This window comes from Platalea leucorodia (genome assembly GCF_965183815.1).
Source record: "Platalea leucorodia genome assembly, chromosome: 6".
Lineage (NCBI taxonomy): Eukaryota > Metazoa > Chordata > Aves > Pelecaniformes > Threskiornithidae > Platalea > Platalea leucorodia.
The window spans coordinates 4016671-4039729 of NC_138828.1; the positions used below are offsets into that span (position 1 = coordinate 4016671).

Consider the following 23059-nt stretch of genomic DNA (forward strand, 5'->3'; position numbering starts at 1 on the left):
TTAAGCTGGTACATTATTTTAAATACTAATTATTTATGGACTTGAATGCATTTTATGGTCTGCAATGCTCAACAGAAAATAACTGCTCTTACAGCATCTTGTGTTACCGGCTGAGCGTATGAAGCACAGCAAGGCAGCTACAGAAATATGGAAACTACCTGAAACCTTTCTAAAGATGGACCTATAAATACAAGGTATGTGCAAAATCACTCAACTAAGTACAGCATAAACCGTGTACAATCAGGTCCTTAGGAAAGGCAGTGAAGAACTAACCAAAAGACAAATGACAAAAGTAAACACGCGTGTTTTCAAACTGTGAATTTGGCTTATAAGAAACTGCATCTGTGTCTCGGACTTCTTAATTCAAACAGACACTGCACATTTGCCAATGCAAAAATCGCAATCAATTGGGAAATTAAAACACAAGCACCATGTCAGCAGAAATCACAAATTTATTAATCGTTAAATATATCAATCATTTACCATTATGGCAAGAAATATGTACACTGTGTCCCATGGTAAACTGCAGTGTTCGAAAATGACAGAAGTGTATAATTCAATTGTGGTGGAGAGAACAAATCACAATTTCCTCACGTCTTGGTGTGGAAGACAAACTTGGCCTACAGTAATACGTCAACACCACATGCTATGTTAGAAGTATAAAAAAACCACCCTACACCTAATTTGTTAATTTTAAATACAGTTATGCCACTTATAGCCGCTTCACAAAAAAAAGTAAAGAAATTAATGAGAAAAATAATGAGGCCATTACTTTTTTCACAGATCCCATTGGCAGGTTAATATGGCTCAACACATTTATTGTAGATGCTTATTTTAAATATATATTGTTTAAAATCATGTAGTAATTATCAGAGAAGCTTAAATCCATCTACCATACATCCACTATAACAACATCAAAATGTTTAAGAACTGCTTTTGATTAGTAATCAACACAGAACGGTGAAATGATACAAATTAGGAAGCTTTCCCATTTTAAAAACTTCAGGCTGCCGAGTTGTAAATTGTTAACTGCTAAAAAGGACATCGACTGAGATACCATGCACTATACAGCGCTGCAGAAAACAGTTAGCCCTGTTGGTAACAGAACAATTAACAAAGGAAAATAAAGAGTAACCGATCCCTGTTTATTTCTATTAAAAATGGAAGGGAATAAACCTCAATGCTTGCAAGGATGTATTTTCACAGCAACATATGGGAAGCAAAAATAGTCCCTGTTACGAAGTTTGTGTTTCGAGCATTCCCCGCGCAGCGTACAGGCGTTCGCAGCAACGGGTCGGGGCCGAAGCGAGTTGGTGATGCCGTGGAGAACGTTGTCCTTGATACGGTACGCTGCGTGAGGGTTTTAAGAAACCAGGAGCAGATTGAAGGGGGAGAAACAAATCTGTGGTCAAGTGTTAGAGTCTTATTAGAAAACTGGTGTATCCATAATTCATTTCCAGAGAAGCAACAGCAGCAGTGTAAAGTAAGTAAACTCTTCATACTAAGCTTTTAAGGCCTAATACTTCTCCAGTATATTAACCACACAACTGGTCTACAGCTTGACCTAAATTTTATATTTTTTAAAGCCTCCTTAAAAAATTTACAGTACACCCTAAAAGCAATAAAAATCTCTTTCTCTATTCTTCCATTTTAATCTTTAAAAACTGCCCCTCAATCATCACTTAGTTCCTTACAATGTTTAATTTTGCTTAATCATCCAATAGAAATTTTCAGTTAGCATAGTAAGAAAGCAAAGGTAAAGACTCAAAAGAAGAAAAGAAGCTGCTGGCTCACCAGAACATTGACAGTTAATTCTGAAGTGACTAAGCCAGCAAATGATGAGATTTTTCCAGTTTACATAGACTAATAAACTAAGAAGGCTTCAGCTGGTACAAAGCCAAGATATTATCACTTCCACATTTATCAGTGATTTTGTCCATCTACATGCTGTAATAAAAATCTGTTTTACAGTAACGGAGCTGCCAGCGGGAATCCTAACCATTCCTACCAGAACCAAAGCAAAATCCTGGAACTCAGGGTAAAAGGAGGAGTCAAAAAACAGTTCTTAAAAAAAGAGGGTAAAATGTACTACTTCTTTTTTTTTTCTTTTTTTTTGTTTGTTTTTTTTTTTTTAATAAACAGAATAGTTTTTAAAGTTGTCTGTCGAAACTTGGCATAAATGGAGAAAGTGACAAATGTATTCTCTATCTACTGCCGTCAATCAAATTTTTTTTTTTTTTTTTGTCTTTTATGCCTTGTTATTCTCTATTTGCATGGAACATCACCTTCATTGAAATGTTAACAGTGTACAGATGGAATATATAGCAACATGGTGCATCACAAATGTGTTACATGAAGAACCTTCACAACTTCATGCACTCAGAAACATGCATGAAGAGAACGGGATGGCCAAGATGGTAATCAACCAGGTGCGTTGGGTACAGAAAATGCAAGAGCGGCACCGCTGACATTTTTAGCTAGGAGGAAGGAGAAAAAAAAAAAAACAATTGCCATTACTGAAGTAACATCACCACCAGATAACAATACATGCTCAAGTGTTAGCCAAGACTATTAAAAAAAATCTTCTCAAGATCATTTAACACAATATTGTGAAGAAAAACAAGGGAAAAAGAACCCCAAACGCTCAGGCAAAGCATTCTTTTATTTTTTCAAACCACTTTACAGACATTTTCCATCTTTACAACGTGCCAGAGAGGCTGTTAAAATAAAAAAGGAAACTGAGGCAAGAAGCCAAAGTGCCTTAACCGATTTCTTAAAGGAGGGAGGGCAGAATTCAGATGTGAATCTCTGAGTTCAACTTATTTCCTCAGCACGTACATCATGGACACCGCCACAGACAGGGGTTCTCATACAAAAACTGAACCAAGTACCAAGGCAGAATCAGGTGTCATTTACATGCAAGACATGCTAGAGCTGTATGCAGAGAGAAAATGAAGGAAAAGGAACGTGTAAGCAAGTAGTTAACCAACTCATCTTATAATATCATTTGTATTACCGTAGCATCTAGGGGCCGAAGTCATGATTGGGATCCCGCTGTGCTAGGCGCTGTACAAACACAGAACAAACTCTTAATACTTAAGTCTTCCTGCTGTTTGGTATTTAACTTATGAAAGTATACGAAGGTGGGATAAGTGAGGGAAGATAAGCCCGGGAGCATCGGGTCTGAATTTAGGTTTGGGAGTTGGTTTTAGGTCCAACAGCCCTTCGACTGCCCATATTGTGCAAGTCCCCTCTCTGTGTATATGCAGCCACAGGTCTGCAGAAACACATTAGCACAAGTTCTTAACAATATGGAATACAGAGAAAAATTTCCTACCATCAGTCTTATCACTCGGAGAGAAACAACGGACAAGACAGAAACCAAAGTTTGTCTTGTCTGACTCGCAGCAAAAACTACAAATAAAATTCATTTATAAACTAAATATACATTTGTGCTCATATTCTTTTCCAAATAAATTATCTGCCATAAGGAAACATTTCCATATACGTATAGCTACCAAAGAGCTCGGTTCTGTCCTTAGACTTATGCACACTCCTTACTGTAGTCCTGAAGAGAAATAAGCTACTGTGCTCGCAGCAACTCATTTGACATAATCTAGGATACTACATTTACAAAAGCAGATCACAGCTATAATTGCTTTTGCAAGTTTATCAGATTTGAAATTCTTCTTCAGACATTATGTATGAGATACTTTTTTATTATGGAAGTGCCATTATTAACTACTGTGTATTGGTAATAATTAATTAAATAGCTGTAGGCTGTGTAAATTTCAAATATGAGAAAAGAAAGGAAGGATAATCTAGAACAGTGTTTTAATTTAATTTCTTCTGTAGTTTTCCAAAATGGAGTTATTGGTACGCTGCTGCCCTGACTGGGAAAAGTAAAGGTGAAGTTCAAGGCAGTCTAAAAGACGGTCAGGATGGGCTACAGAAGGTGAGTTCTGCCATGGCGGTATATGGCAATCTACCAGTTAAACTTGAGAAGATGGGGATTGAAGAAAGAACATGTAAAATAATTAAAAGAAAAATGACAATGCTTGGGCTGAAAGGAGAACTATCAGCCTAGAGGAGACTCGCTAGTCTGTGCCAATGACCTGAGCACAAGCAGTAGGACTGATCTCATGTAGTATACTTACGCTTAGGTGGAAGGCACTATAAATAGAAAGGAAAACAGAGGAGTATTGTGCAAGAAGAACCAAATAACCTTGAGGGCTGGGTAATCCAGAAATATTACATGTAATAATAGAAGTACAAAGCTGCACGCTCAGCAAAAGTTTCTATATACTCATTGGTTGGAAATGACAGTCAAGGATAAATACATGTCTGTCTTAGATGATCTCCTGATGTGATGTGGATGACAAAAAGTGAAAAAACATGTCAGAACATAGCAGATGTGGCATTCTCAACAGGGAAAAGAAAGTGTGAAGTTAAATAAAGCCCTGACCAGAATTGTACACAGTATTTCAGAAGAACCCAAGGTAATGAAAAGACAAACCTCAAACCAAAAGACACTGAAGAGCTATTAAGGTAGCCAGGAAAATGGAGATCCTAGCAAAAAAAGCCAACTAAGTTAGCATTGGTTTATTTACCCTTGGAAAATAGAAGGTGGGAAGTGATCTCATCAGCCTTCATATAAAACAGCTCACGTCTGCACACCTATCCCCAGTATAGGAGAACAATGATGAAATAAGAATAATCACAGATACATTGAATACGACTAAAATTTAGACTGGAAAGTAAGGTTTCTAACCATCAGACCAAAGACATTTTAGAACAGTGATATGAGCAAGTCCAAAAAACCCCTCTGAATTCAAGATGAGGTTTAGGTAAGGGATTTACGTGATATCGTTGCCAGCGCTTCATAGGGGTACATATCTAGGGCTATGTTGCAACCTCAGAGCATCTCAGAGCATCACAGAGACGTGCAGTCTGAAGGGCCAGGAGTTGCTCTGGCCTTTAATATTCCAGAGAAACTACCTCCGGCGAGTGTTCGTAGGAGCACTATGTGTCGCCGCACACAGCAGCCCATCACACGTACAGGTTACGTGAAGTAAGTATTGAGGCTCCTGCTACAACACTGTACCGCAAAAAGAAGCAGCTGCAGAAGCTATTCAGTATATCTCTATGAAGTACTACTGAAAGAATTATTACAGGAATTACTGGGCAAAATCTATGATCTTCCATGAAAATAGTAATAAGATGGCTATTTTGTTGCTTTCTGGTTTTGGTGTATAAGCCAGAGTGTCATAAATTACTTTTTCTCTTTACGATTGTTTCCTATAAATATGGTTAAGTTAAAGAAAAAATTACCCTCCCCGAAAAACCCTTCTCAAAAAACAGAGGCAGGGGGGGAAACCCCAAAGGAAAAGATTCAAAAATTCTCTAGCCCAATTCATATCATTCTGCTATAAACACTTACTCTCCAGGCTGCACTGGGACAGGTGAACCTGCTTCACTTATGATTTCTAGCTCTACCCATACCCAGGTCAGAGCCCTTGACAAAACACTCCTTTATGAAAACATCAACAATCTACATAATGCTGCATTTCAAGAAAATGTAACTACTTTTTCAATATTATCTGTTTAAACACCGTCAGTGCTGCTGGAACGTGAAAAACAAAGGATGACATGGTTCCTGCTCCCATCAGTTTCACATTTTTAAATAAAATACAATAGTTATCACTAGGTCATCGAATTACTTTTTTCCTTAAAAAACCCCAAAACCTAACCCCAAAAAATTCATCCCCACTGGGGTCTCACACTTCATTTTATCATTTTCCTTACTTTATCAAGTATTATTTCATATAGGAGAACAGTGTTGCAAGAAGTAAAATACGGGACGTGATGAAGTTCGAAGGATGAAATCTAAGCTCTTATCATCCACGCCAGGAAATTCAGCCACTATCCACATTAAGACACCTCACACAAATGTAATTATATCCTATACAGAGGGCTTGCACCTGAGCAAACCAAGGCTTACGCCAGTGCTGTCTCATTTGGAAACAGCTTAACCTAAGCCAGAAGTCAGTGAGGCCGGGCTCTGAGGGACACAGCAGGCATTAGCCAAGGCTGCAAGCAGAAGAAAAGCAAAGGACTTGGGCAGAACCTCTTGAAGAAGCCGTGACTCTTTATCTTGTTATTGCAACTATGAGCGTGCTGGAATTTACACTGCTGAAAATCTGGCTCAAGGAATTCAGGTTTGCATGTGTTGAGTCATGACACGACTCCGAGGACGTGAGGGCATGCAGAGATGCCCAAATGAACAAAAGAGAAAAATGATGACGGGAGAGATCTGAGGCTTACCCACACAGACGTCAGAACTATCAGACAGTGACTATCCAGCAGTTAAGCAAAGAGAGTGTGGGAAAAGAGATAAGAATGTGATAGGTACTTGTATGACTTAATGTACAAAGTAAATAGGTAAACTGGCTCAAAATCAACTTGCAGTGAACGTAACCAGGCCTGAGTAAGTAGAGGTGGCTGGAAATCACACCAAATATTATTCAAACTTCAGTTTTTCACAACAGTGATACTTTTTTCCATGAAACTTTCCCGTCATCTCTAAAAGCTCCATGTATCCTACTGCTTTTTATTTTTCCAGGTTTTCCTGAAATTCTATTTCAGGTTTTCCAATCCTATTTTGTGTGACTTGTATCAAGCCTTATCGACATTAAACCATTTTTCTGCTCTTCAAGCTGTCAGTTCAGGGACTGAGTTGGATCAGTGGGCATCACATTTGAAAAAAATAACAAAAAAGCATTATTTTAAAAATATTTGCACCAATACTATATGCAGACTATTGAATATAATACACACTGCATAAATGACCACAAGAAATTACGCTATCAAGAGGACAGTTTCATAGTTTTTAAGGCCAAAAGCAGCTATTAGACTATCTGGTCTGACCTACATAGTTTAAGCTTGTGGTCCGAATCGTTTCTTACTTGATAGGTACTGTTGGTGACCCTGAACGGTGAAAATGAACGTTCTGCCATTTCCCATCACGACGGTGCCAGACCCTCGTTTCCTCTGACTGCATAGTCTTTGGCATCCCGCTTCCATCCATGTACTGTGTGAGCCGTATATATGCAATGCAAGCAGCATCGTCACCCACAAGGTGGACATGAGGATTGAGGATAATGGTGTGGATTGGCTTATTACTTTTGGATAAAGCTAGGAAACAAACACACACAGAGGATAAATTAAATTTTCTCTACGTAAGCCAAAATAACTCATCTCGCCCCATTTTACAAAACAAAAATCTCAAGCTTAGCAGATACAAAGTAATAATTATTGTTTACTGATAATCACAACTGACAACTAGCTCAAGTTCATTGTAGAAATGAGCACAGTCACAGCATAAAGTATGTTTTCCCCTCTCCTATAAGGAAACCAATCAAATGTTTAATACTACATATTATTTAATCCATGTGCATACATGGAATAAATAAAGTGGGGGCCACCACCTTGAGTTTCCTAATTGAATCTTCCCAATACTTCAGTTTCATTGCTGTGTTTAATGTCTAATGACATTTGTACTTAATATTTTCAGTTAAAATAATTCACCTCTTAATTCACTCTTGTGACATGTTTTATTAAGTACTGATATCTATGAAAACTAAAAAGTGGCGGTAACGAAAGAAAACATTTTAAGGAAAAATATGGAAAATGGTGTTTTGGAGATGGTAGAGAATTTAGGAACACGATAATCCCATTTTATGCTCAGACATTTCTCAGAAATTACTGGATAAGCTGATATCTTCATTTACACTATTTTATTTCCTTTTGAGTCAAGTCTGCTCTAAAATGGTCACCTACATGACATGATCCTCCAAAACTTTATTAAATCCACTCTATGGGTAATTTTTCTTTCTTATAGCTGACATGATTGTAATATATATATATTCATGTTTTCATACCTATATACACAGACACACTCAATACTAAAACGACAGCTGACCAGCTCCTCAGCAGTATGGACTGAGCGACTACAAAGTCTTCCCCAATACATCACATACTCACTGGAAGTGCTGACTGTGAGTTGCAATCACTGTAATCACAGGATTTAGTGACCTTTGTTTTAAGTATACTCACAGCACGATTTTCGCTTTTCCCCAATGGCAAAAAAAATGTATGAGAATTGCTTATCTATGGTTTGTTTGTTTTTTCTTTTATACATCTTGAGTTTCTCTTTCCAAATACCTGAAACTTTCCTCCGCTATCCAAGGCGCCCTATGATGTGTGAATGAGCGCAGCAGAAACAGACAAAAAACCACACGTAGCAGAACTCTGAAAAAAAATAATACTGCTTTCCCCTGCCCAAATCAATCAACTCCCAAACCAAAATGCTAATTTGATTGGATAAACACAATCACAAGGAACAGATGAAGATCCACAGAGAGGAAAAAGGAATGTTTACCATTTTCAAAGTAAAACCGGTGAAAGTCCATCCCTTCTACTAGATTACCCAAAGCTTCAGGTTCAAAAGATGTAAGGCCTGGATCGCAGATTTTTCTGTGGAAAAGAGGAAATTCTGTAATAAACACATGCAGTTACGTAACCCAACTTTGGAGAAACTGCTTTTTAAATGTTTCCTTTATTCCCATCGGACATGCTGCTTACCTGTGCCATCACACTGGAAAAGAACAGAACTTAGATGGGGAGATGTGATGGAGTTGTGGTTTCACTTAAATTAGTAAATTCGGCAGCTTACTTTAGGTGGACTAGATTTCATATAAATCATCTTTTGACCAAAAAAAAAAAGACTGCCAAAGAAGACCCCACAAGTTAATGGTATTACAACTAGGAAATTTTACTTGTGACTCTGAAAACTGCTTCTGTGCAATCCAAAGGATTTTTTTTCATGTCTCACATCATTATTTAAGCAAGATTTTTTTTTTTTCAAACTGACAAAATCGAGGTAAGAATTTGGAATAAGTTTCCACTTGACATTTGTACAACAAAGGTTTTAATGTGATCACACCAAACTAAAGTTTAGTGCTGGCAAGTCTTTAAACAGGACCAGCACTGTCACTGTTGAACTGAGGCTTGTGTTGCCACAGGATAGGATCCACCCAGAGAGGCACAGGAGACCAAAAGAAATGCTGAGAGGGGCTTTCCTCTACTTTTTTATATTTTTTTGAGGTAGGAAGAGAAGCAGTGATGGAATTGTGTGGTTAGAGAAAAGCTGAGAGAGAAATCGGTCCACTTTTCCCCAGCAAATTCCTGCACAGTGTTCAGTAGAGGCTGGTGGAACCTAAATTCCATGTGGTCTTTCAAGCTCTGAAGTACAAACAGGATTCTAGCCAGTATCAATCTCTACACGCAATAAAATTTTTCTGCTAAAACAGGCTTCTACTGTGTCTTCTGGATTCTAAATCACGAACGTGACTTTACTCTGGTACACCAAGACAGATCACTGCATATTTTGCATCAGGATTATGATCCTGTCTCGGCCGAGTAGTACATTGGATTTACGCTAGCAGCTCCTCTGAAATGGGCAACCAGGCTTGTGTAAAGCTGGGGCAAAGCAGCAATGAACACATCTTGTGTTTCCTGGGGCATCTGAGAATGAACTGCAACAATACATAAATACAAACACACACACACTCATATATAAATATGCATATTTACATGTACAGTGTCAAATACATCAACTCTCCTCACTCTCTCCTAAACGAGAAAACTTACGTGTAAGCTTCAAAGTCCCCATTGTTGATCGCTTCAATCAACTGCTCAGTAACCTTGATAATCTCCTGCTTACGAGCTAGAGGGAGACACAAATACAACTCTTAAAATGGAAGGCAAAGTGGAAGGTGACAGCTGAAAGGCTGTCAGAAGAACAGCCGTAACAAAGGTATTCTGCCATTCCTCAGCTGGCGCCACAGCCATTTCTCTTCCTTTTCTATGACCAAAGGACATGATGTTATATTGCTGCTTTACACTGTTTTGGTTTCAGTGTACTCCTGTATTCATGGGGAAATTAAACACGTGTCAAGATCAACCCACTTTCCTATCATGCTTCTAAACATCCTATCTTTCCTTCACCGAAGAATCTGCTGTTTAAAAAGCAAAACAAACCCAAACCCCAAGTCTTAACTTCAAATTAAAGGAAACTGGTTATTGGTTTACAAGCAATGCTCTAATGTTTCATACACGCATGGGGCCTTTACCTTGTAAGTGTCTAATGCTGATTTTCAGGAATCTTTGTGACACTTGGTGTTCGCTTTGGCCAAATGTGTACGTTTAAGTAAAGAGGAATTTAGGCCCTAAGCCTATAATCAAGATCATCTGGTGCAAAGCTCGTGGATTACATATAACGCACGCACATCCACGCAGGTCTGATTACAACACGGTGTCTTTCAGCTCTGACTTCTGTGATTGTGCCTATCCTTTCCTTGTAAAATGTTTAATGCATCTGTATTACAATAAACCTCAATTAGATCTTTCGGCTATATTACAGTACAGCTACTACTACTACTAAATGCTAAATAGTAACAGAAGAATAACACACGAAAAATAAAAAGCAGAATAGGTATTTCTAGTAAGAATGTTCAAACTCAAGCAGTGTTTGCATACACCTCAAAGGCAAATGTATGTGAAACAGTTTCTCCTTTATCTATCAGTCAAGAAATAAGCCCACGGTTCAGTATTTGTTAACGTTGACAGGAGTTACACTACAAAAGTGTGGAGTAAACAGATTCCTGCACGGTGGCATGGTTTTTACTAATACCAGTTACTCTAGGAGGGCAAAGTTTAAGAGTCTTTATCAACATGGAAAATCTGACTTCACTTTGAAAACTGACTTCTACTTTTAAAAACTTGTTTTTTGAGGAACAGAGGTTTATATTTTTGCACTGTATATTCATCATATGGTAAAGTTCAACTTTATGCCAATGAAGTTCAACCAGAGTGGCACTGCTCTCAAATACAGATTTTTGTGACTTTAGTGGTAAATGGGTAAGGAAGACAGATTTTACCGGTACATTTGCAAGGATTTAACTTACATTCAACTCCTTATTAAACCTCAGAAAATTACTGGAAGGCCAAGCTTGAAATAAAAAGAAATATGCAAGCAACCAGGCTGTAGTAGCTCTCTTGTGCAAGCAATAGTTGTAATTCTCCTGCACACTCCTACATGTGGACTAGGCTATTAACATACACACACACACACACACACACACAAATACGCCTGGAATGTTAAAACCCAAGTGCTGAGAGAGCTCACATTCTTCTTCAAAAAGAAAATGTTGGGGAGCATAGGCAGAATGCGAGTCTCCAATGCTGTACTGCAAGAACCGGCATCGTGGTGTTAAAGAACCTTTTAATTTCTTTTGTTCTCCACCATCTCCTTTAGTAAATGCGAACCTAATATATTCAGATAAAAAGCACCAAAAAACCCAGCAAGGAAAGAAGTGAGGGAGAAAAAAGTGGATATAAAGGTCTAGCAAGGCTTTTTGTGAGTAGTTCTTGACTACTAGATAGCATAATGGGTAAGAATATTTCAAGTATGAATTGCCCTATTTTTCCCAAAGACTGTGGAAAGACCAAAGAATTTTAATGAAGAGATGTTTTGACTGCCGATCAGCAATGGCTCCATTGTCGTATGTTTAAACAACACAGACCAAACCGTGGACGTTGTATGGCATCGTCAGCACGAGCCAAGTGGTAGGATGGTTGAGTAAGAAATAATGGCCCAGTGTTCGAAAAGGCTGGCAAAAATAAATCCAGAATACACAGACTTCATGCAGTGAGGAAATCACAAGGTTTGCATGCTACATCTCATATACACATACAACTAAACTAAAGGATTTGATTAAATCACCTGGTTGTTACCATTCCAATCAGAGACTAGGAAATTACAGACTATTAAATCAGACAGTGGAAAATGAGGCAAAAATCTCTGATGAGCTGCTACATAATCATGAGATCACGTTACTGGATAACTGTTAATGGAAGCAATGAAAATGTCTACAAAGGTACTGTAGTTCCCACACACGGGAGACATAAAACCACACGGACACGTAATTCTGCTTTCACCCGGCTAGCGGCAACTGGCAATATTCCCTTTTTCACTAACATCGGCCATTTCTTTTCAAAGTTTTACCATGAGAAGCCCACAGTTAACTTACACGTTGTTCTACATCCTCTGACGGGGAAGAGCAAACAACAGTGAATATCTGAATATATTCTATTACACAACAGTCTCTGATCCGAGCCCAGAGGCTTATTAAGGTGTTTGGTGTTGTTTTAAATGAACGGTGTGCAACAGCTCAAATGAGTTGGATGGTAACCTGACTCACTGGCATCTGTTCGCACCTTCAATAGTGTGAGTTAAAGGAAGGTGAATGACGGAAGTTTCTCTCTGCGAATCTTTTGAGATTTTGAGACTTGATTTCAATCTGAACGAGAATGGAAATCCTTGCTAACATACATTTAAAAAAAATGTTTTGGGTCAATCAAAATGTTGCACTTCAATCATACCTTTGATGTTGTACTACATTACAAGATACAATTCAACATCAACCCCAGAAGGGAGGAACTGAACCCTATTGCCAAATTGCTCTTTTTCCTGTTTTTTTCTTCCAAAATGGATTTGCAGTGGAACACATGTTTTCATGAAGCTTTCTGATAGGAGCCACCTAACATTACACACTATGGTTCCAGCAAAGTTTCTCTGGGCAGTACTGACACCTAGTAGAGCTGTGCCTGCTGCCCTGTCCACGGGATATAAACCACATCCGTCAGGAAGCTCCACGGGCCAGCAAAGTAAGTAAAGGAGGTTAAGGCAGTATCACTGGCTCAAATCAATCACCTTCCAGCTCCAGCTCTAGTGTCAGTTCTTCCAGTACTTGTGGAAAGGCTTTGCTGTTCACGATGTGGACCGTCAAGAACAGAAAGATGTTTCCAAATCATCTGCCTTCCAACTAATTTCTCAATTTTTCTATGAAATTACAAGCATCACGTGAAACTATATATGAAAACAACTACGCTACTGTTCCCTTTCAGTAACGCACAAATAATGACACACATTAGAAAATGAGATTTCTTCCTATTTAGTGACCTGATATGCAATCTCATTGGCACAAAGTGACTAAGAGCCCAAGACAGAGGTAGAGCGTAATTTAGAAGCTGGAGCTCCAGAAATTATTTATCCTGTGTGCAAAACCTCACCTTGTTCTTGGCCCTTACTCATTTGAGAGCAAGAGTGAGCATTACAAGAAAAAGGTGGTCAAGAACAACGCAGTACGAAATACTCAGTAACATCAGATATCAAAGAATAATTAAAAATCTCAGTAGCCACTGTGATTTTACACAAACCTCCTACTGACTGTTTTTGGGGATCTTTCTTATCTTCGCATTTTATACTTTCTGTGGAGGTATGTGTGTGGGCGCAGGGAGACAAAGTACAAATATAGACCAAAAGTATTTCAGCCTATGAATACATTGTCTAGGAAGCAGAGGTTTAGCTTGGGAGGAAGGAAGAGAAAGGAGACAGGGAACAACTGGGATACAACAAGCGGAAAATTGGAAGGAGGCTGGAAGGCAGTGAGAAGGAAAATGCAGCCATGACTTCGTGGCCACGTGAATCAAGTGAAATACTGGCGCTTTTCCTTAGCACAAAGGAAGAAATAGGGAGGGCACTGAAGGTGAACGAAGGTGAAATGGATATTGGTAGGAACAAGGTCCTGCTACTGCAGACAACACCTGACAGAAATAATTGGCACTTATTAAAGTGGTAAGAAAACTACCAAATTTTCATTACAAATTTGATGGACTCCGTGTAACATATGCTCTTCCAAACCTCCAGTTTCTTTTTCCATCCAAGTACACATTACAAGCTACACGTGGACAACATGCGAACACGCGAGGCATTAGGGAAGAGGCATCTGGCCAGTGCCCATCTGCCAGATAACTGTCACTTACAAACATCATTTTAATTTGATTCTTCTTCTTTTTTTTTTAATCCAATAGCAAACTTTGCTTGTATTGAATTCTAGGAGAATTATGCTGTTCGGCATACAGTGGCAACTTTATGCTATTATACTTTTTATTTGATGTGCAGTAAGAACTTCCTAAATAAGTACTTCAGCTTTGGTTAAAGCCGGCCAGAGAGCCGTACGCTCTCTCGCAGTGCCATGAGACGATCGGAACGAACCAAAGCGCGCGGTTTCTTTGGCGTTATGAGCTACCTGTATTACGGCTGTCTTATTCTCTCCCTTTAAAATATCATCACGTGTTCAGAGCGCAAGGACTATGTTTAGTCATATGGCATGTAAGAGCTTGGTAAATGACAAAAATACTCTAAGATACAGGAGGAAAACTCAAAAATTGTAATGGGATTCTGATAAAACTGGTTCAGCTACTTTTTCTAAGGGGTGTGGTAAAGAGCCAATTGAAAAATTAAAGCCTATCCCACCTATACTGTCTTAGAATACGGCAATGGCTTTCTACGGCATAAAATTACATAGTCCCTGTAAGCAAAGGATTATGTAGCAAAAATACATTTGGTGGTTTTAAGAGGTGTGAGGGAAGAACACTGTTAAAAGAAGTCAAAGGTGCTGAGCCATTTTCTTGAAAAACTGATAATGAAAAGGACTGCAGATAGCATAGCAGAAAGCTACCGTAAAATGGCAAACTTCTGTGGAAAAGATGGTAGCTTTTACATTCTTTGCCCAGGATACAGGTGAAGTAAATCCATTGAAGACAAGACCATGGACCTACTCTCTAAACATAACCTTTATCCGTGTAGGGACAGTGAGTTAAGGTGATAAGATATAAGCAGTTCAAAAAATACGACCCCTGCTTTGGCAAGCGAGTCGGTATATGACTAATACAAAGGCAGTTCAAGCAAAAATATTATGAAGAAGAGCTATAAAAAGACCAAATAAGAAGAAAAGAACAAAACAGAACATTTTCTAATGCTGGCTAAAATTATTTCTGCAGCACTGCCATAGTACATACGTTAACTTTAAATGAGTTACTAACCTCTAGCTGTATTTCACTACCTTTTTTTCCCCACTGTGCTACAGGGTGGGGATAATCTTTCGTAATTAAAGAACACCATTAACACTAATATCTAAAGAAAACAAAATAAGTAAGAATACCATTTACTCAAACAGCACCTAACACTACAAATGCCTTAAACCTACAAGGTGCAGTCTCACAGCTAGTGAAATCAAGTATCACAGGGAAAAAAAGAAGTACAAAAGAACAGCAAACCCTGTTTTTCTCGGAGGGAACTATGGAACCTTTCTTCCCTTCATGTAGCCCCAAGCAACACTTGTAAACTCAGTCTACAAGGATCACACGGAAAGGACAGATATTTTGGTATTTTAATTGCAGAGAGAAGGTGGAGAATAAAAATGAGCTGTAGATATGTGAAAACGAAGTCTTCAGAAATAGGCGTACCAGAAACTTCATGTTTTGTGAAACACTAAAAAGAACCCTTGGTAACTGATTGACCACCATATTACCCATGAATTTTTTCAAAACTGACACCAGTATCTTTGTTCTGAAAATAATAATTTAAAACACACTATGCTTCATTCAGATATTGAAACATCTTTCTACTGTTATCAATACTCGAGGTGATTGACTACGTAATTACTATACTGGAGTGGCTATTAATTACCTCCACTGACCTTACAGAAATAGGAATACGCTTTTTAAATTGTTCTTTGACATATTTCTTTTAACACAAAGTAACCCTAGCAACAGCCATCATACTAGCGGAGTATAAACCCAATATTTTTGGTCTTTCAGAAAATAGCTTATCAAATAAGCACAGTGCAGACAGCACTTGCAACGGGGCCTGCGAAATCCACAGCGAAGACAAATCACCTTCCTCTTTCAAGTAACACCCAGACCGGGGAACTGCATACCCCGTGCTACTGTTTGCTTTGAAACAGATAGCGATGAGATCCCTGCTAAGCTGTAAAGCCCCTTCCCAGAAGAATGAGGTAGCCTGTTTACAGATCAGCACGTGGACTCGAAGATGATTAAAATGATTCTGCTTCTTACTTGCTCAGATGTTGTTCCTCAAGGAAAAAAAACCTTTAAAACTTTTTAACTCAGTACTCTTAACTACATTTCTTGGTATACATCAGACCGGATTAATCTCACAACATTTTGGACATGTATAAGTACAGACAAGTGAGTTTGTTCTCTCAACTCCCCTCCCTTATAGTCAATGGAGAGAAATAAGCACTTTCAGGGCACGATTCATCATATCCTAAAATAGATATTTAAGACAAGTGTGACTCATCTGACCTATTTGCGTTGGCTAAAGGCAGTCTAGACAACTAGCTCAAATATAGCTATCTACATTGTGGAGGATGTCTAAATCTGGGGAGACAAATCCTACCCATTGTGCTATTGTTTTAAAACAGTACAGTCCTTATCAAGGTGACACTGGTCTGCTAACATTGAATGGTACAGTATGGGGGAACCTCGCTTCATTTCTAATATGAACGTCGTTCCAACAAAGAGCAATTAGATGGCAAGCATACAGCCACTAATGTTATTTCTAGACTCTGAAAATAACCAAAGTTTGGAAAGAAAGAGGAAGAGACCGGAGATTTTGTCCTGTGTTGTATAACGAACTCTGGCTATGTAGATGCACCAGATGTCATTCAGCTTTACTGCACGGCCGGCTACCCCAGAAGCAGAGGAATACAGCAAATGTCACAAAATGTTTTTCAAAACCATTCTCTTTACACCAATATTTGAAAATCGTCTGCTGATCATTTCTCTTACAATTTATTCCACAAATATTCCAAGAAAGTAATTTCTGTGAAGCAAATAAAAGAAGGTGCTGCATGAATAAATGACTGATTGAATCTTAGATCTACATAAAAAATACCTAGACCCTCAGATGACAAGGCATGCTCCAGGGGACTTGTCATTCAAGAATTTTATCAATATTTAGTGTACGTAAGATCAAAGCTTATCTCTCACCCCACCGCTTACCTTAAACTTTGATTGAACTAAGACATCCGAGTTGTCATCTTACAGGTAACATCTCTTTCCTAGCGCCTGCTGATTCCAAAGATTCACTCTGATTCATCAAGTTATGATATAGGTGGACGGTTTGCAGAATTTTTTTTAGGCTATCAACTGTCTTTGACCTTTCTGAAAACCTGTAAGCTTACTACTTGCCTAATGAAAAAAATGTAATTCATTAGTTGTGTAGGCAAATAGCTGAAAAATTATCCCAGCACTTTGCCACTCTATACTGACAAAAAAGATCAAACAAAATGAATGTGTCTCCTATTTAAACCTTTATCATAACGTGATGTTAAGCAACTTGTCATATGCTCTGCATAGTTCCTTTTTATTTATATGACATTAATGATTTCTAAAGATGCCCTTTCCTTGGAGCTACCATACAATTACACCAATATTTATACTGTGTGGCAAATGTTGGCAAATGTTTATTTTTTAATGACAAATCACCTACAGTCTCAGAACAAAGCTGTATCACGGTCACTGCACTTACAAGATACTGCACTATGGTTTCTCAACATGTTACATTAATCAGGGAAATCTGGCTGCTGTCTCAAGAAATGATGTTTAAAGTCTTGATAACAGAGACATTAAAAAGCTTTGCCACTGTGCAGATTTTTATTTAAACTGTGCTCCTATCTAATCACTCTACCAGTGAAATTTCTCTATCAGAGAAATCTTCTTCTTGTCCACTAGTGTTTTACCATGGAAAATCAATACTAACCCTCAACTCTGCATCTCTTAAATAAGCTTTAAAAAGCAATGAGATGTGTTGAGATAATAATAATAATAATAATAATAATAATAATAATAATAATAATAATAATAATAATAATACCACCCAAACAATACTTCTAAGAAATGTGACATTTGCCTATTTTACTCATAGGAAAACTGCGTTACCTTTACAAACACATTCCTCAATACCTCAAGCACCCAGAGCTGGAATGGAGATGTTTTTTTCTCCAGGACTTACTTTAACTATAGGATAATCCTTCCTCAGCTTGTCTTTTCTCAACACGCCACACTTACATCATCTTTTTCCCATGTCTGTGACAGCAGATTAAAACCTATCAAGTTTACCAGCTAAGAAATCAATATTTTTCTTGTTTATAATTATAATGTATACCGATAATTATAATAATTGCTACTTAACAACAAACAGAGAGTGAATTCAGTTTCATACTACATTGCAGACTATTTTGGTTCCCACCTTCTTACCACTGTGCTGTCATGAAATAGTTGCCAGGTACGGGTATACACCCAGCTCATCTTTGGAGCCCTTCTTATTTCCCAGACACTTTTGACATAAAGAAACTGCATGTGCCTCTAACCACCACCTCCCATCCTAAACTTCACAGCCTGACTTCACTGTGTAATTTTTTTCTTCTAAATTCTCAAATTTGCTCTTCGAAAACACCGACCTGCATTCTCCTGTGATGCAATTTAAAAATCATAATCACTTGAGCCTATATAGTTGTCTCCGGCAAGCCCAGTAACTCCCATGTAGTTTACCAAAAAACTTCCACTTATTTTTTAATATTGCTCATTGCTAGTGAAAGTTATTCATTACTACAGCTGTTCGCAGCAGTTACCTTTCTTCTGGTGAATGTAAGTCTGCCGAACGTACGCCACTCCAACAGCCTCTTTATAGCAACGTTGCAGAGACCTCTACAATCTGTGTCAGTGTTCTGAAACAGATCATTACAGCTATCCCAACAAAACTCCACTCCAAAATGATGTTAGCACAAACACATCTTCCGTTAGCCACACCAGCAGTTTTTACCCTATCGTGTTCCTGATGTCTTCTCTCAGCGCTCAAGTTCTTTTTACTCTTACTTGAATTAATCCTGTTCTTTGCAGACGGTAACTACTTTTGGTTTTCAGAATTTTCTCAGGCCACGGGACTGCTGATTCCTATTAAATGTACAGCTAAGAAAACACAGCATATCACGGCCATTTCTAAAATCATATTACACCAGAATCACACATGGTTAACTAAGCTGAGGACAGGTGAGGTTACAGGGACTTTACAGTTTCTTTGGTCACTAAACCTACTTATTTAACGAAATTAAATATTCCTATTATTGGGATGAAGTTATTTTCAAGCATCAGAATAAAAATATACAAGCAAGTCTGGTGCATGTTCAGATACTGGGTTAACTTCTGCTGTTTTGCCTACTAGTGTTTTGGCAAATTCTAATTTTCTAATCTGTAAATCATTTAAACAAAACAGAGTTGCTAGGCTAACTACCAGCTGTAGTAGTACCATCATGTCTCCACCAAGTAGCTTTATCAGGACAGTTTCACCAAATACTTCTCCTGCCTCATAGCAGATGGTTGTTTGATTGTTGTTGCATTCCTTAAACTGAGCTCTACCTGCACTTTTTAATGGGATTTTTGAGAAGTTTATTTTGTGGAACAAAGTGGCAAAGAAGTGTGCTTGTTTCTGAAGTCACAGAACGAACAGAATAAAGACGAGATTGTCCGCTTTCTTAAAATGTCACTGTATATACATACTATGCCATTTCTGCACCACACTCCGTCAGGGAAACTAAAATACTCTGCTTTTTTTCAAGGACAGGGGTATTACCTGAGGTGCCTCTGTTCCTCAATTTGGTAACAAAATTAGTAATGAACATCTACGCTTAAACATTAACGGTGGTCTTAGCACCATTAACTACCCAATGAAGCAGGAAATGTGAGGCTGCTGGCATTCAAATCTGAAAACGTTGGGTACGTAACAGATTGTCTGGGGACATACATTGCAGATAGAATAAAAGCCTTATGGCATGTGTTACTGATCGCTTTGAATGTTATAGAGGTCCATGTCTTTCCTATTAATTCCTCTTTTCTTTAACGTTCTGTGCAGTTCGCACTGTCGGTATTTGTAGTTCTGGTTTGATATATAGTTAGCTATATATCGATATATACTATCTTGCTTCTCCGTCAGAATGAAGCTAATCTTTCAACATTACCTGTCATCAGTTGAGACTGGAGACAGCCCATCGCCTTGGGGACTGATTCCCCTCTCACCTGCGTTAGTTGCACCTGGCAAAAATTCCACTCAAATTTAAAATAAGGGTCAGGCCAATTACACCCAGCCCGTGTTTCCATCTGCATCTCACCTTTACCAGTACAAATGCCCATTCTTAGTACCAGTGCAACTACCCTAACACACACGGGATGCAAGACGGGAAACAGGCAAGCAGAGCCTACATTCCTAGGAAGTCGTTGCCTGTTTCAACTCACAAGGTTCCTCCATTCTAAAGAATTTCTGAGTTAATTTATAAACAAGGAATGCATCTACCCAGGTCTTTTATGTTCTACCAGTATACGAGCTACTAACGCAATGCCCTTTTCCTCTCATATTTAAACTGCTCACCCTGAAGATCTCCTTTACAGTTAATTGGTCACTAATCATCACAGATCTCCTCCTAAGCAAAGCATGAAACTTTTCGGTTGTCATGAATCAATGCTGCAAGCTAACAGCTGTCACAGCAGCTTTAAAGCTGGTTTATCAATGGTGATGCTAAAGAAAGCAACGTGGTGACATACATAAACCTACCAGGTAATTAATCTGGAGACCCTATCCGGGATCCAAGCCAGAGGCGAGAGTGAGATCTATCTCTTAAGTTGAAAACTACTGCAAAGATTACCTCTGCGAGATACAACTTTCTGAAACACATACCTGTTTATACTGCTGTTACAGCTGATGATAATATTTTTACAATTAATAAAACTTGGCCAAGAAATAAACATCTAAACCAATATAATCCATACTTTTGTAAACCCTACGAGAAGGTCGCTCCTAGATCAGACAGATCACAGCATTGACCTTTTTTGTGCTACTGTCAGATGATGGGGAGGGAAGAGAAGGAGAGACAAAAGAGATCATCTGAACAGATGAGTCTCTCAACTTACACAGCACAGAGGAAGGAGTGGAGTGGGAGAACTCAGACTCAAGCGAATGACTCTCTGAGTTTGCATTTTTCGTGGACTTGCCCGCTGAATTGATGGAAAGAAACACAACATATGAACAAACAAAGATGAAGAGGTAGAGTGTGATCAGAATCCTCAGCAGGCACTGGCAGCAGGAGCGGCCGCTGGGGCACGGCAAGGGTGGCGACCAGTGGGATGGAGAAGCAATGGAAGAGGAGGAGTGGTGGGTGGAACACAACCTCTCCATGTCACCCTCCTTTGTGAGAGCTGTATGAGGGTCAAGTAGATATGAAGGAAGAAAAAGAGAAGGCCAAAAGAAAAATAAGGGTGATTTAATTACAAGCAACAAGAACTCACAAAACCTTTGAGCACACAAACAATGTTAATGATGTACTTTTGGGAGGCGGTGTGGGTGCCAAAGAATAGCCGTAAAGGTCGTAGCCGTAAATGACTCTGTTCAGATGCCAGCGCAGATTTATCCCTCTATCCCGTACTGAGATATACGGGGTTTTGAAAGAGCTTTTAAAAAAACATTCTTAGAAATTTGAAGGTTTTTCTTCAGGAAAATATGTTCCAAACGGATTAATTTAAATTGGTTTCTTTCTACTGTTAAATAAAAACAACAAGTATAAAATGAAATAAATTAGCAAAATATATCAAAATACATGCCTCCTGAATGGTTAATGTTTTGAAGCGATGTAGTTTACAGATGTATTAAGTAGCACAGATTAGCCAGAATTCACCTGATCCGTAAGTGCCCTAAACTCAGCAATTTCTGCCATCGGGAATTGTCATTCTTACTAGTGCTTTCATTAATTCATTTCCAGGGGCAAAAAAACCCCATGAGAAATCTAGATTTCCTGACCATGAGAAATTTAACAAGTCAGCTTTATAAAAGTCTGTGTGCATTGCTGGCAAAACCAACTATGGTATTCTACAGCATTACTGAAAAAAACATATCAATCTGATATCAGAGAGGTGCTGCCAAAGAGTTCCAGTCTCATTACTACAGAAAGGAGAAATCCCACAAGCAATCCCAGAAGGCGGCATTGCCTACGGTCCGGTTTTCAGTACGTTCTCTCTGTCCACCCCTGTCCTTATATTTAGGAGGGATCCCTGTCACGCAGATAAGCCCATGATCAATGCTTAATGTCAGAAATTTATGTTAGCAAGGAACCTGCACTACAGCTTCAAGTAATTTCAGACTCCAATTCTAGAATTGGCTTATTCCTTGAATTATTAAAGCTCACTATTGCTTGCCAAGCGCTGTTTCTAGTAAAAGAAATATATTCCAGTCTTAAAAGACGTAAATGCAAGACAAAGTTACAGGCACTAAGATTTTCAACAAATAACAAATGAAAAGTAAGCCCGATTTTACTGTTTTCAAGTTAAAATACCTGCCTTCAAAAGTGACAATGAGGTGAGATCCTGACATGAGAGGAGAACATGGTCTGCCTTCCCTGACAGACATGAGGTAAGAATCTGTTCCTAAAGACGCATTTGTAATAGCTGATTTAAGACTTTTTTTTTTTTTTTTTAGTTGCTACCTTTCTTAATGAATCTTAACATTTGTAATACAGACATGCATATGCACACACCCACCCACAGGGCACACAAAAACACAACTGTGCTGGAGATATTACATCCCACACAGACTCACATGATCCACACAACTTTAACACAACTTTAAAGAGTCAGATCAATACAAAATAAGAAAACCACTTGATGTAGAGCTGAATGTTTTAAGTATGTGTGGGCTGGTAGTCTGTACAAAGGAAGGAACTTTGTACCTCTTTGTGCAATCTATGCACAATGTTAGAATAACAGGAGGGGGAATAAAATGCAGAGATCGCACGCCTTTGCAAGGAAGAGTCATCCTCTGCGAGGTGTGGGTCATACTGCAATACTATAAAACATATGCTAATACTACTTTTCAGGTACAGAGTGGCATCCCCATTTCCCTTCTCCTTCGCAGGAAGGAGAGAGCCTCTTCCCATGTTGTGCTCCACGCTGCGAAGAAAAGCAAAATGATTTTTAAGCTCCTTTATCACCTAAGATGGGAAACGTTCCTTCTTGATCTCAAATTTGG

At 38.6% G+C, this 23059-nt stretch overlaps 1 protein-coding gene across 3 annotated transcripts in view; it reads right to left on the bottom strand.

The window, feature by feature from the left end:
• Window positions 1–494: 494 nt before the first annotated feature.
• The window catches only part of CAMK2D (calcium/calmodulin dependent protein kinase II delta), a 162819-nt gene continuing 140254 nt past the window's right edge, over window positions 495–23059 (bottom strand). For 2 of the 3 annotated variants that reach the window (XM_082315887.1, XM_082315885.1), the window contains exons 16-20: window positions 9712–9787; window positions 8441–8535; window positions 6966–7194; window positions 3017–3066; window positions 495–2477 (exon numbers count right to left, since the gene is read on the bottom strand). In XM_082315887.1, coding sequence (XP_082172013.1) covers window positions 3060–3066; window positions 6966–7194; window positions 8441–8535; window positions 9712–9787 — 407 coding nt within the window. In that variant the 3' untranslated portion in view covers window positions 495–2477; window positions 3017–3059. The remainder of the gene's footprint in view (window positions 2478–3016; window positions 3067–6965; window positions 7195–8440; window positions 8536–9711; window positions 9788–23059) is intronic. The other variant, XM_082315886.1, reaches the window with a different exon arrangement.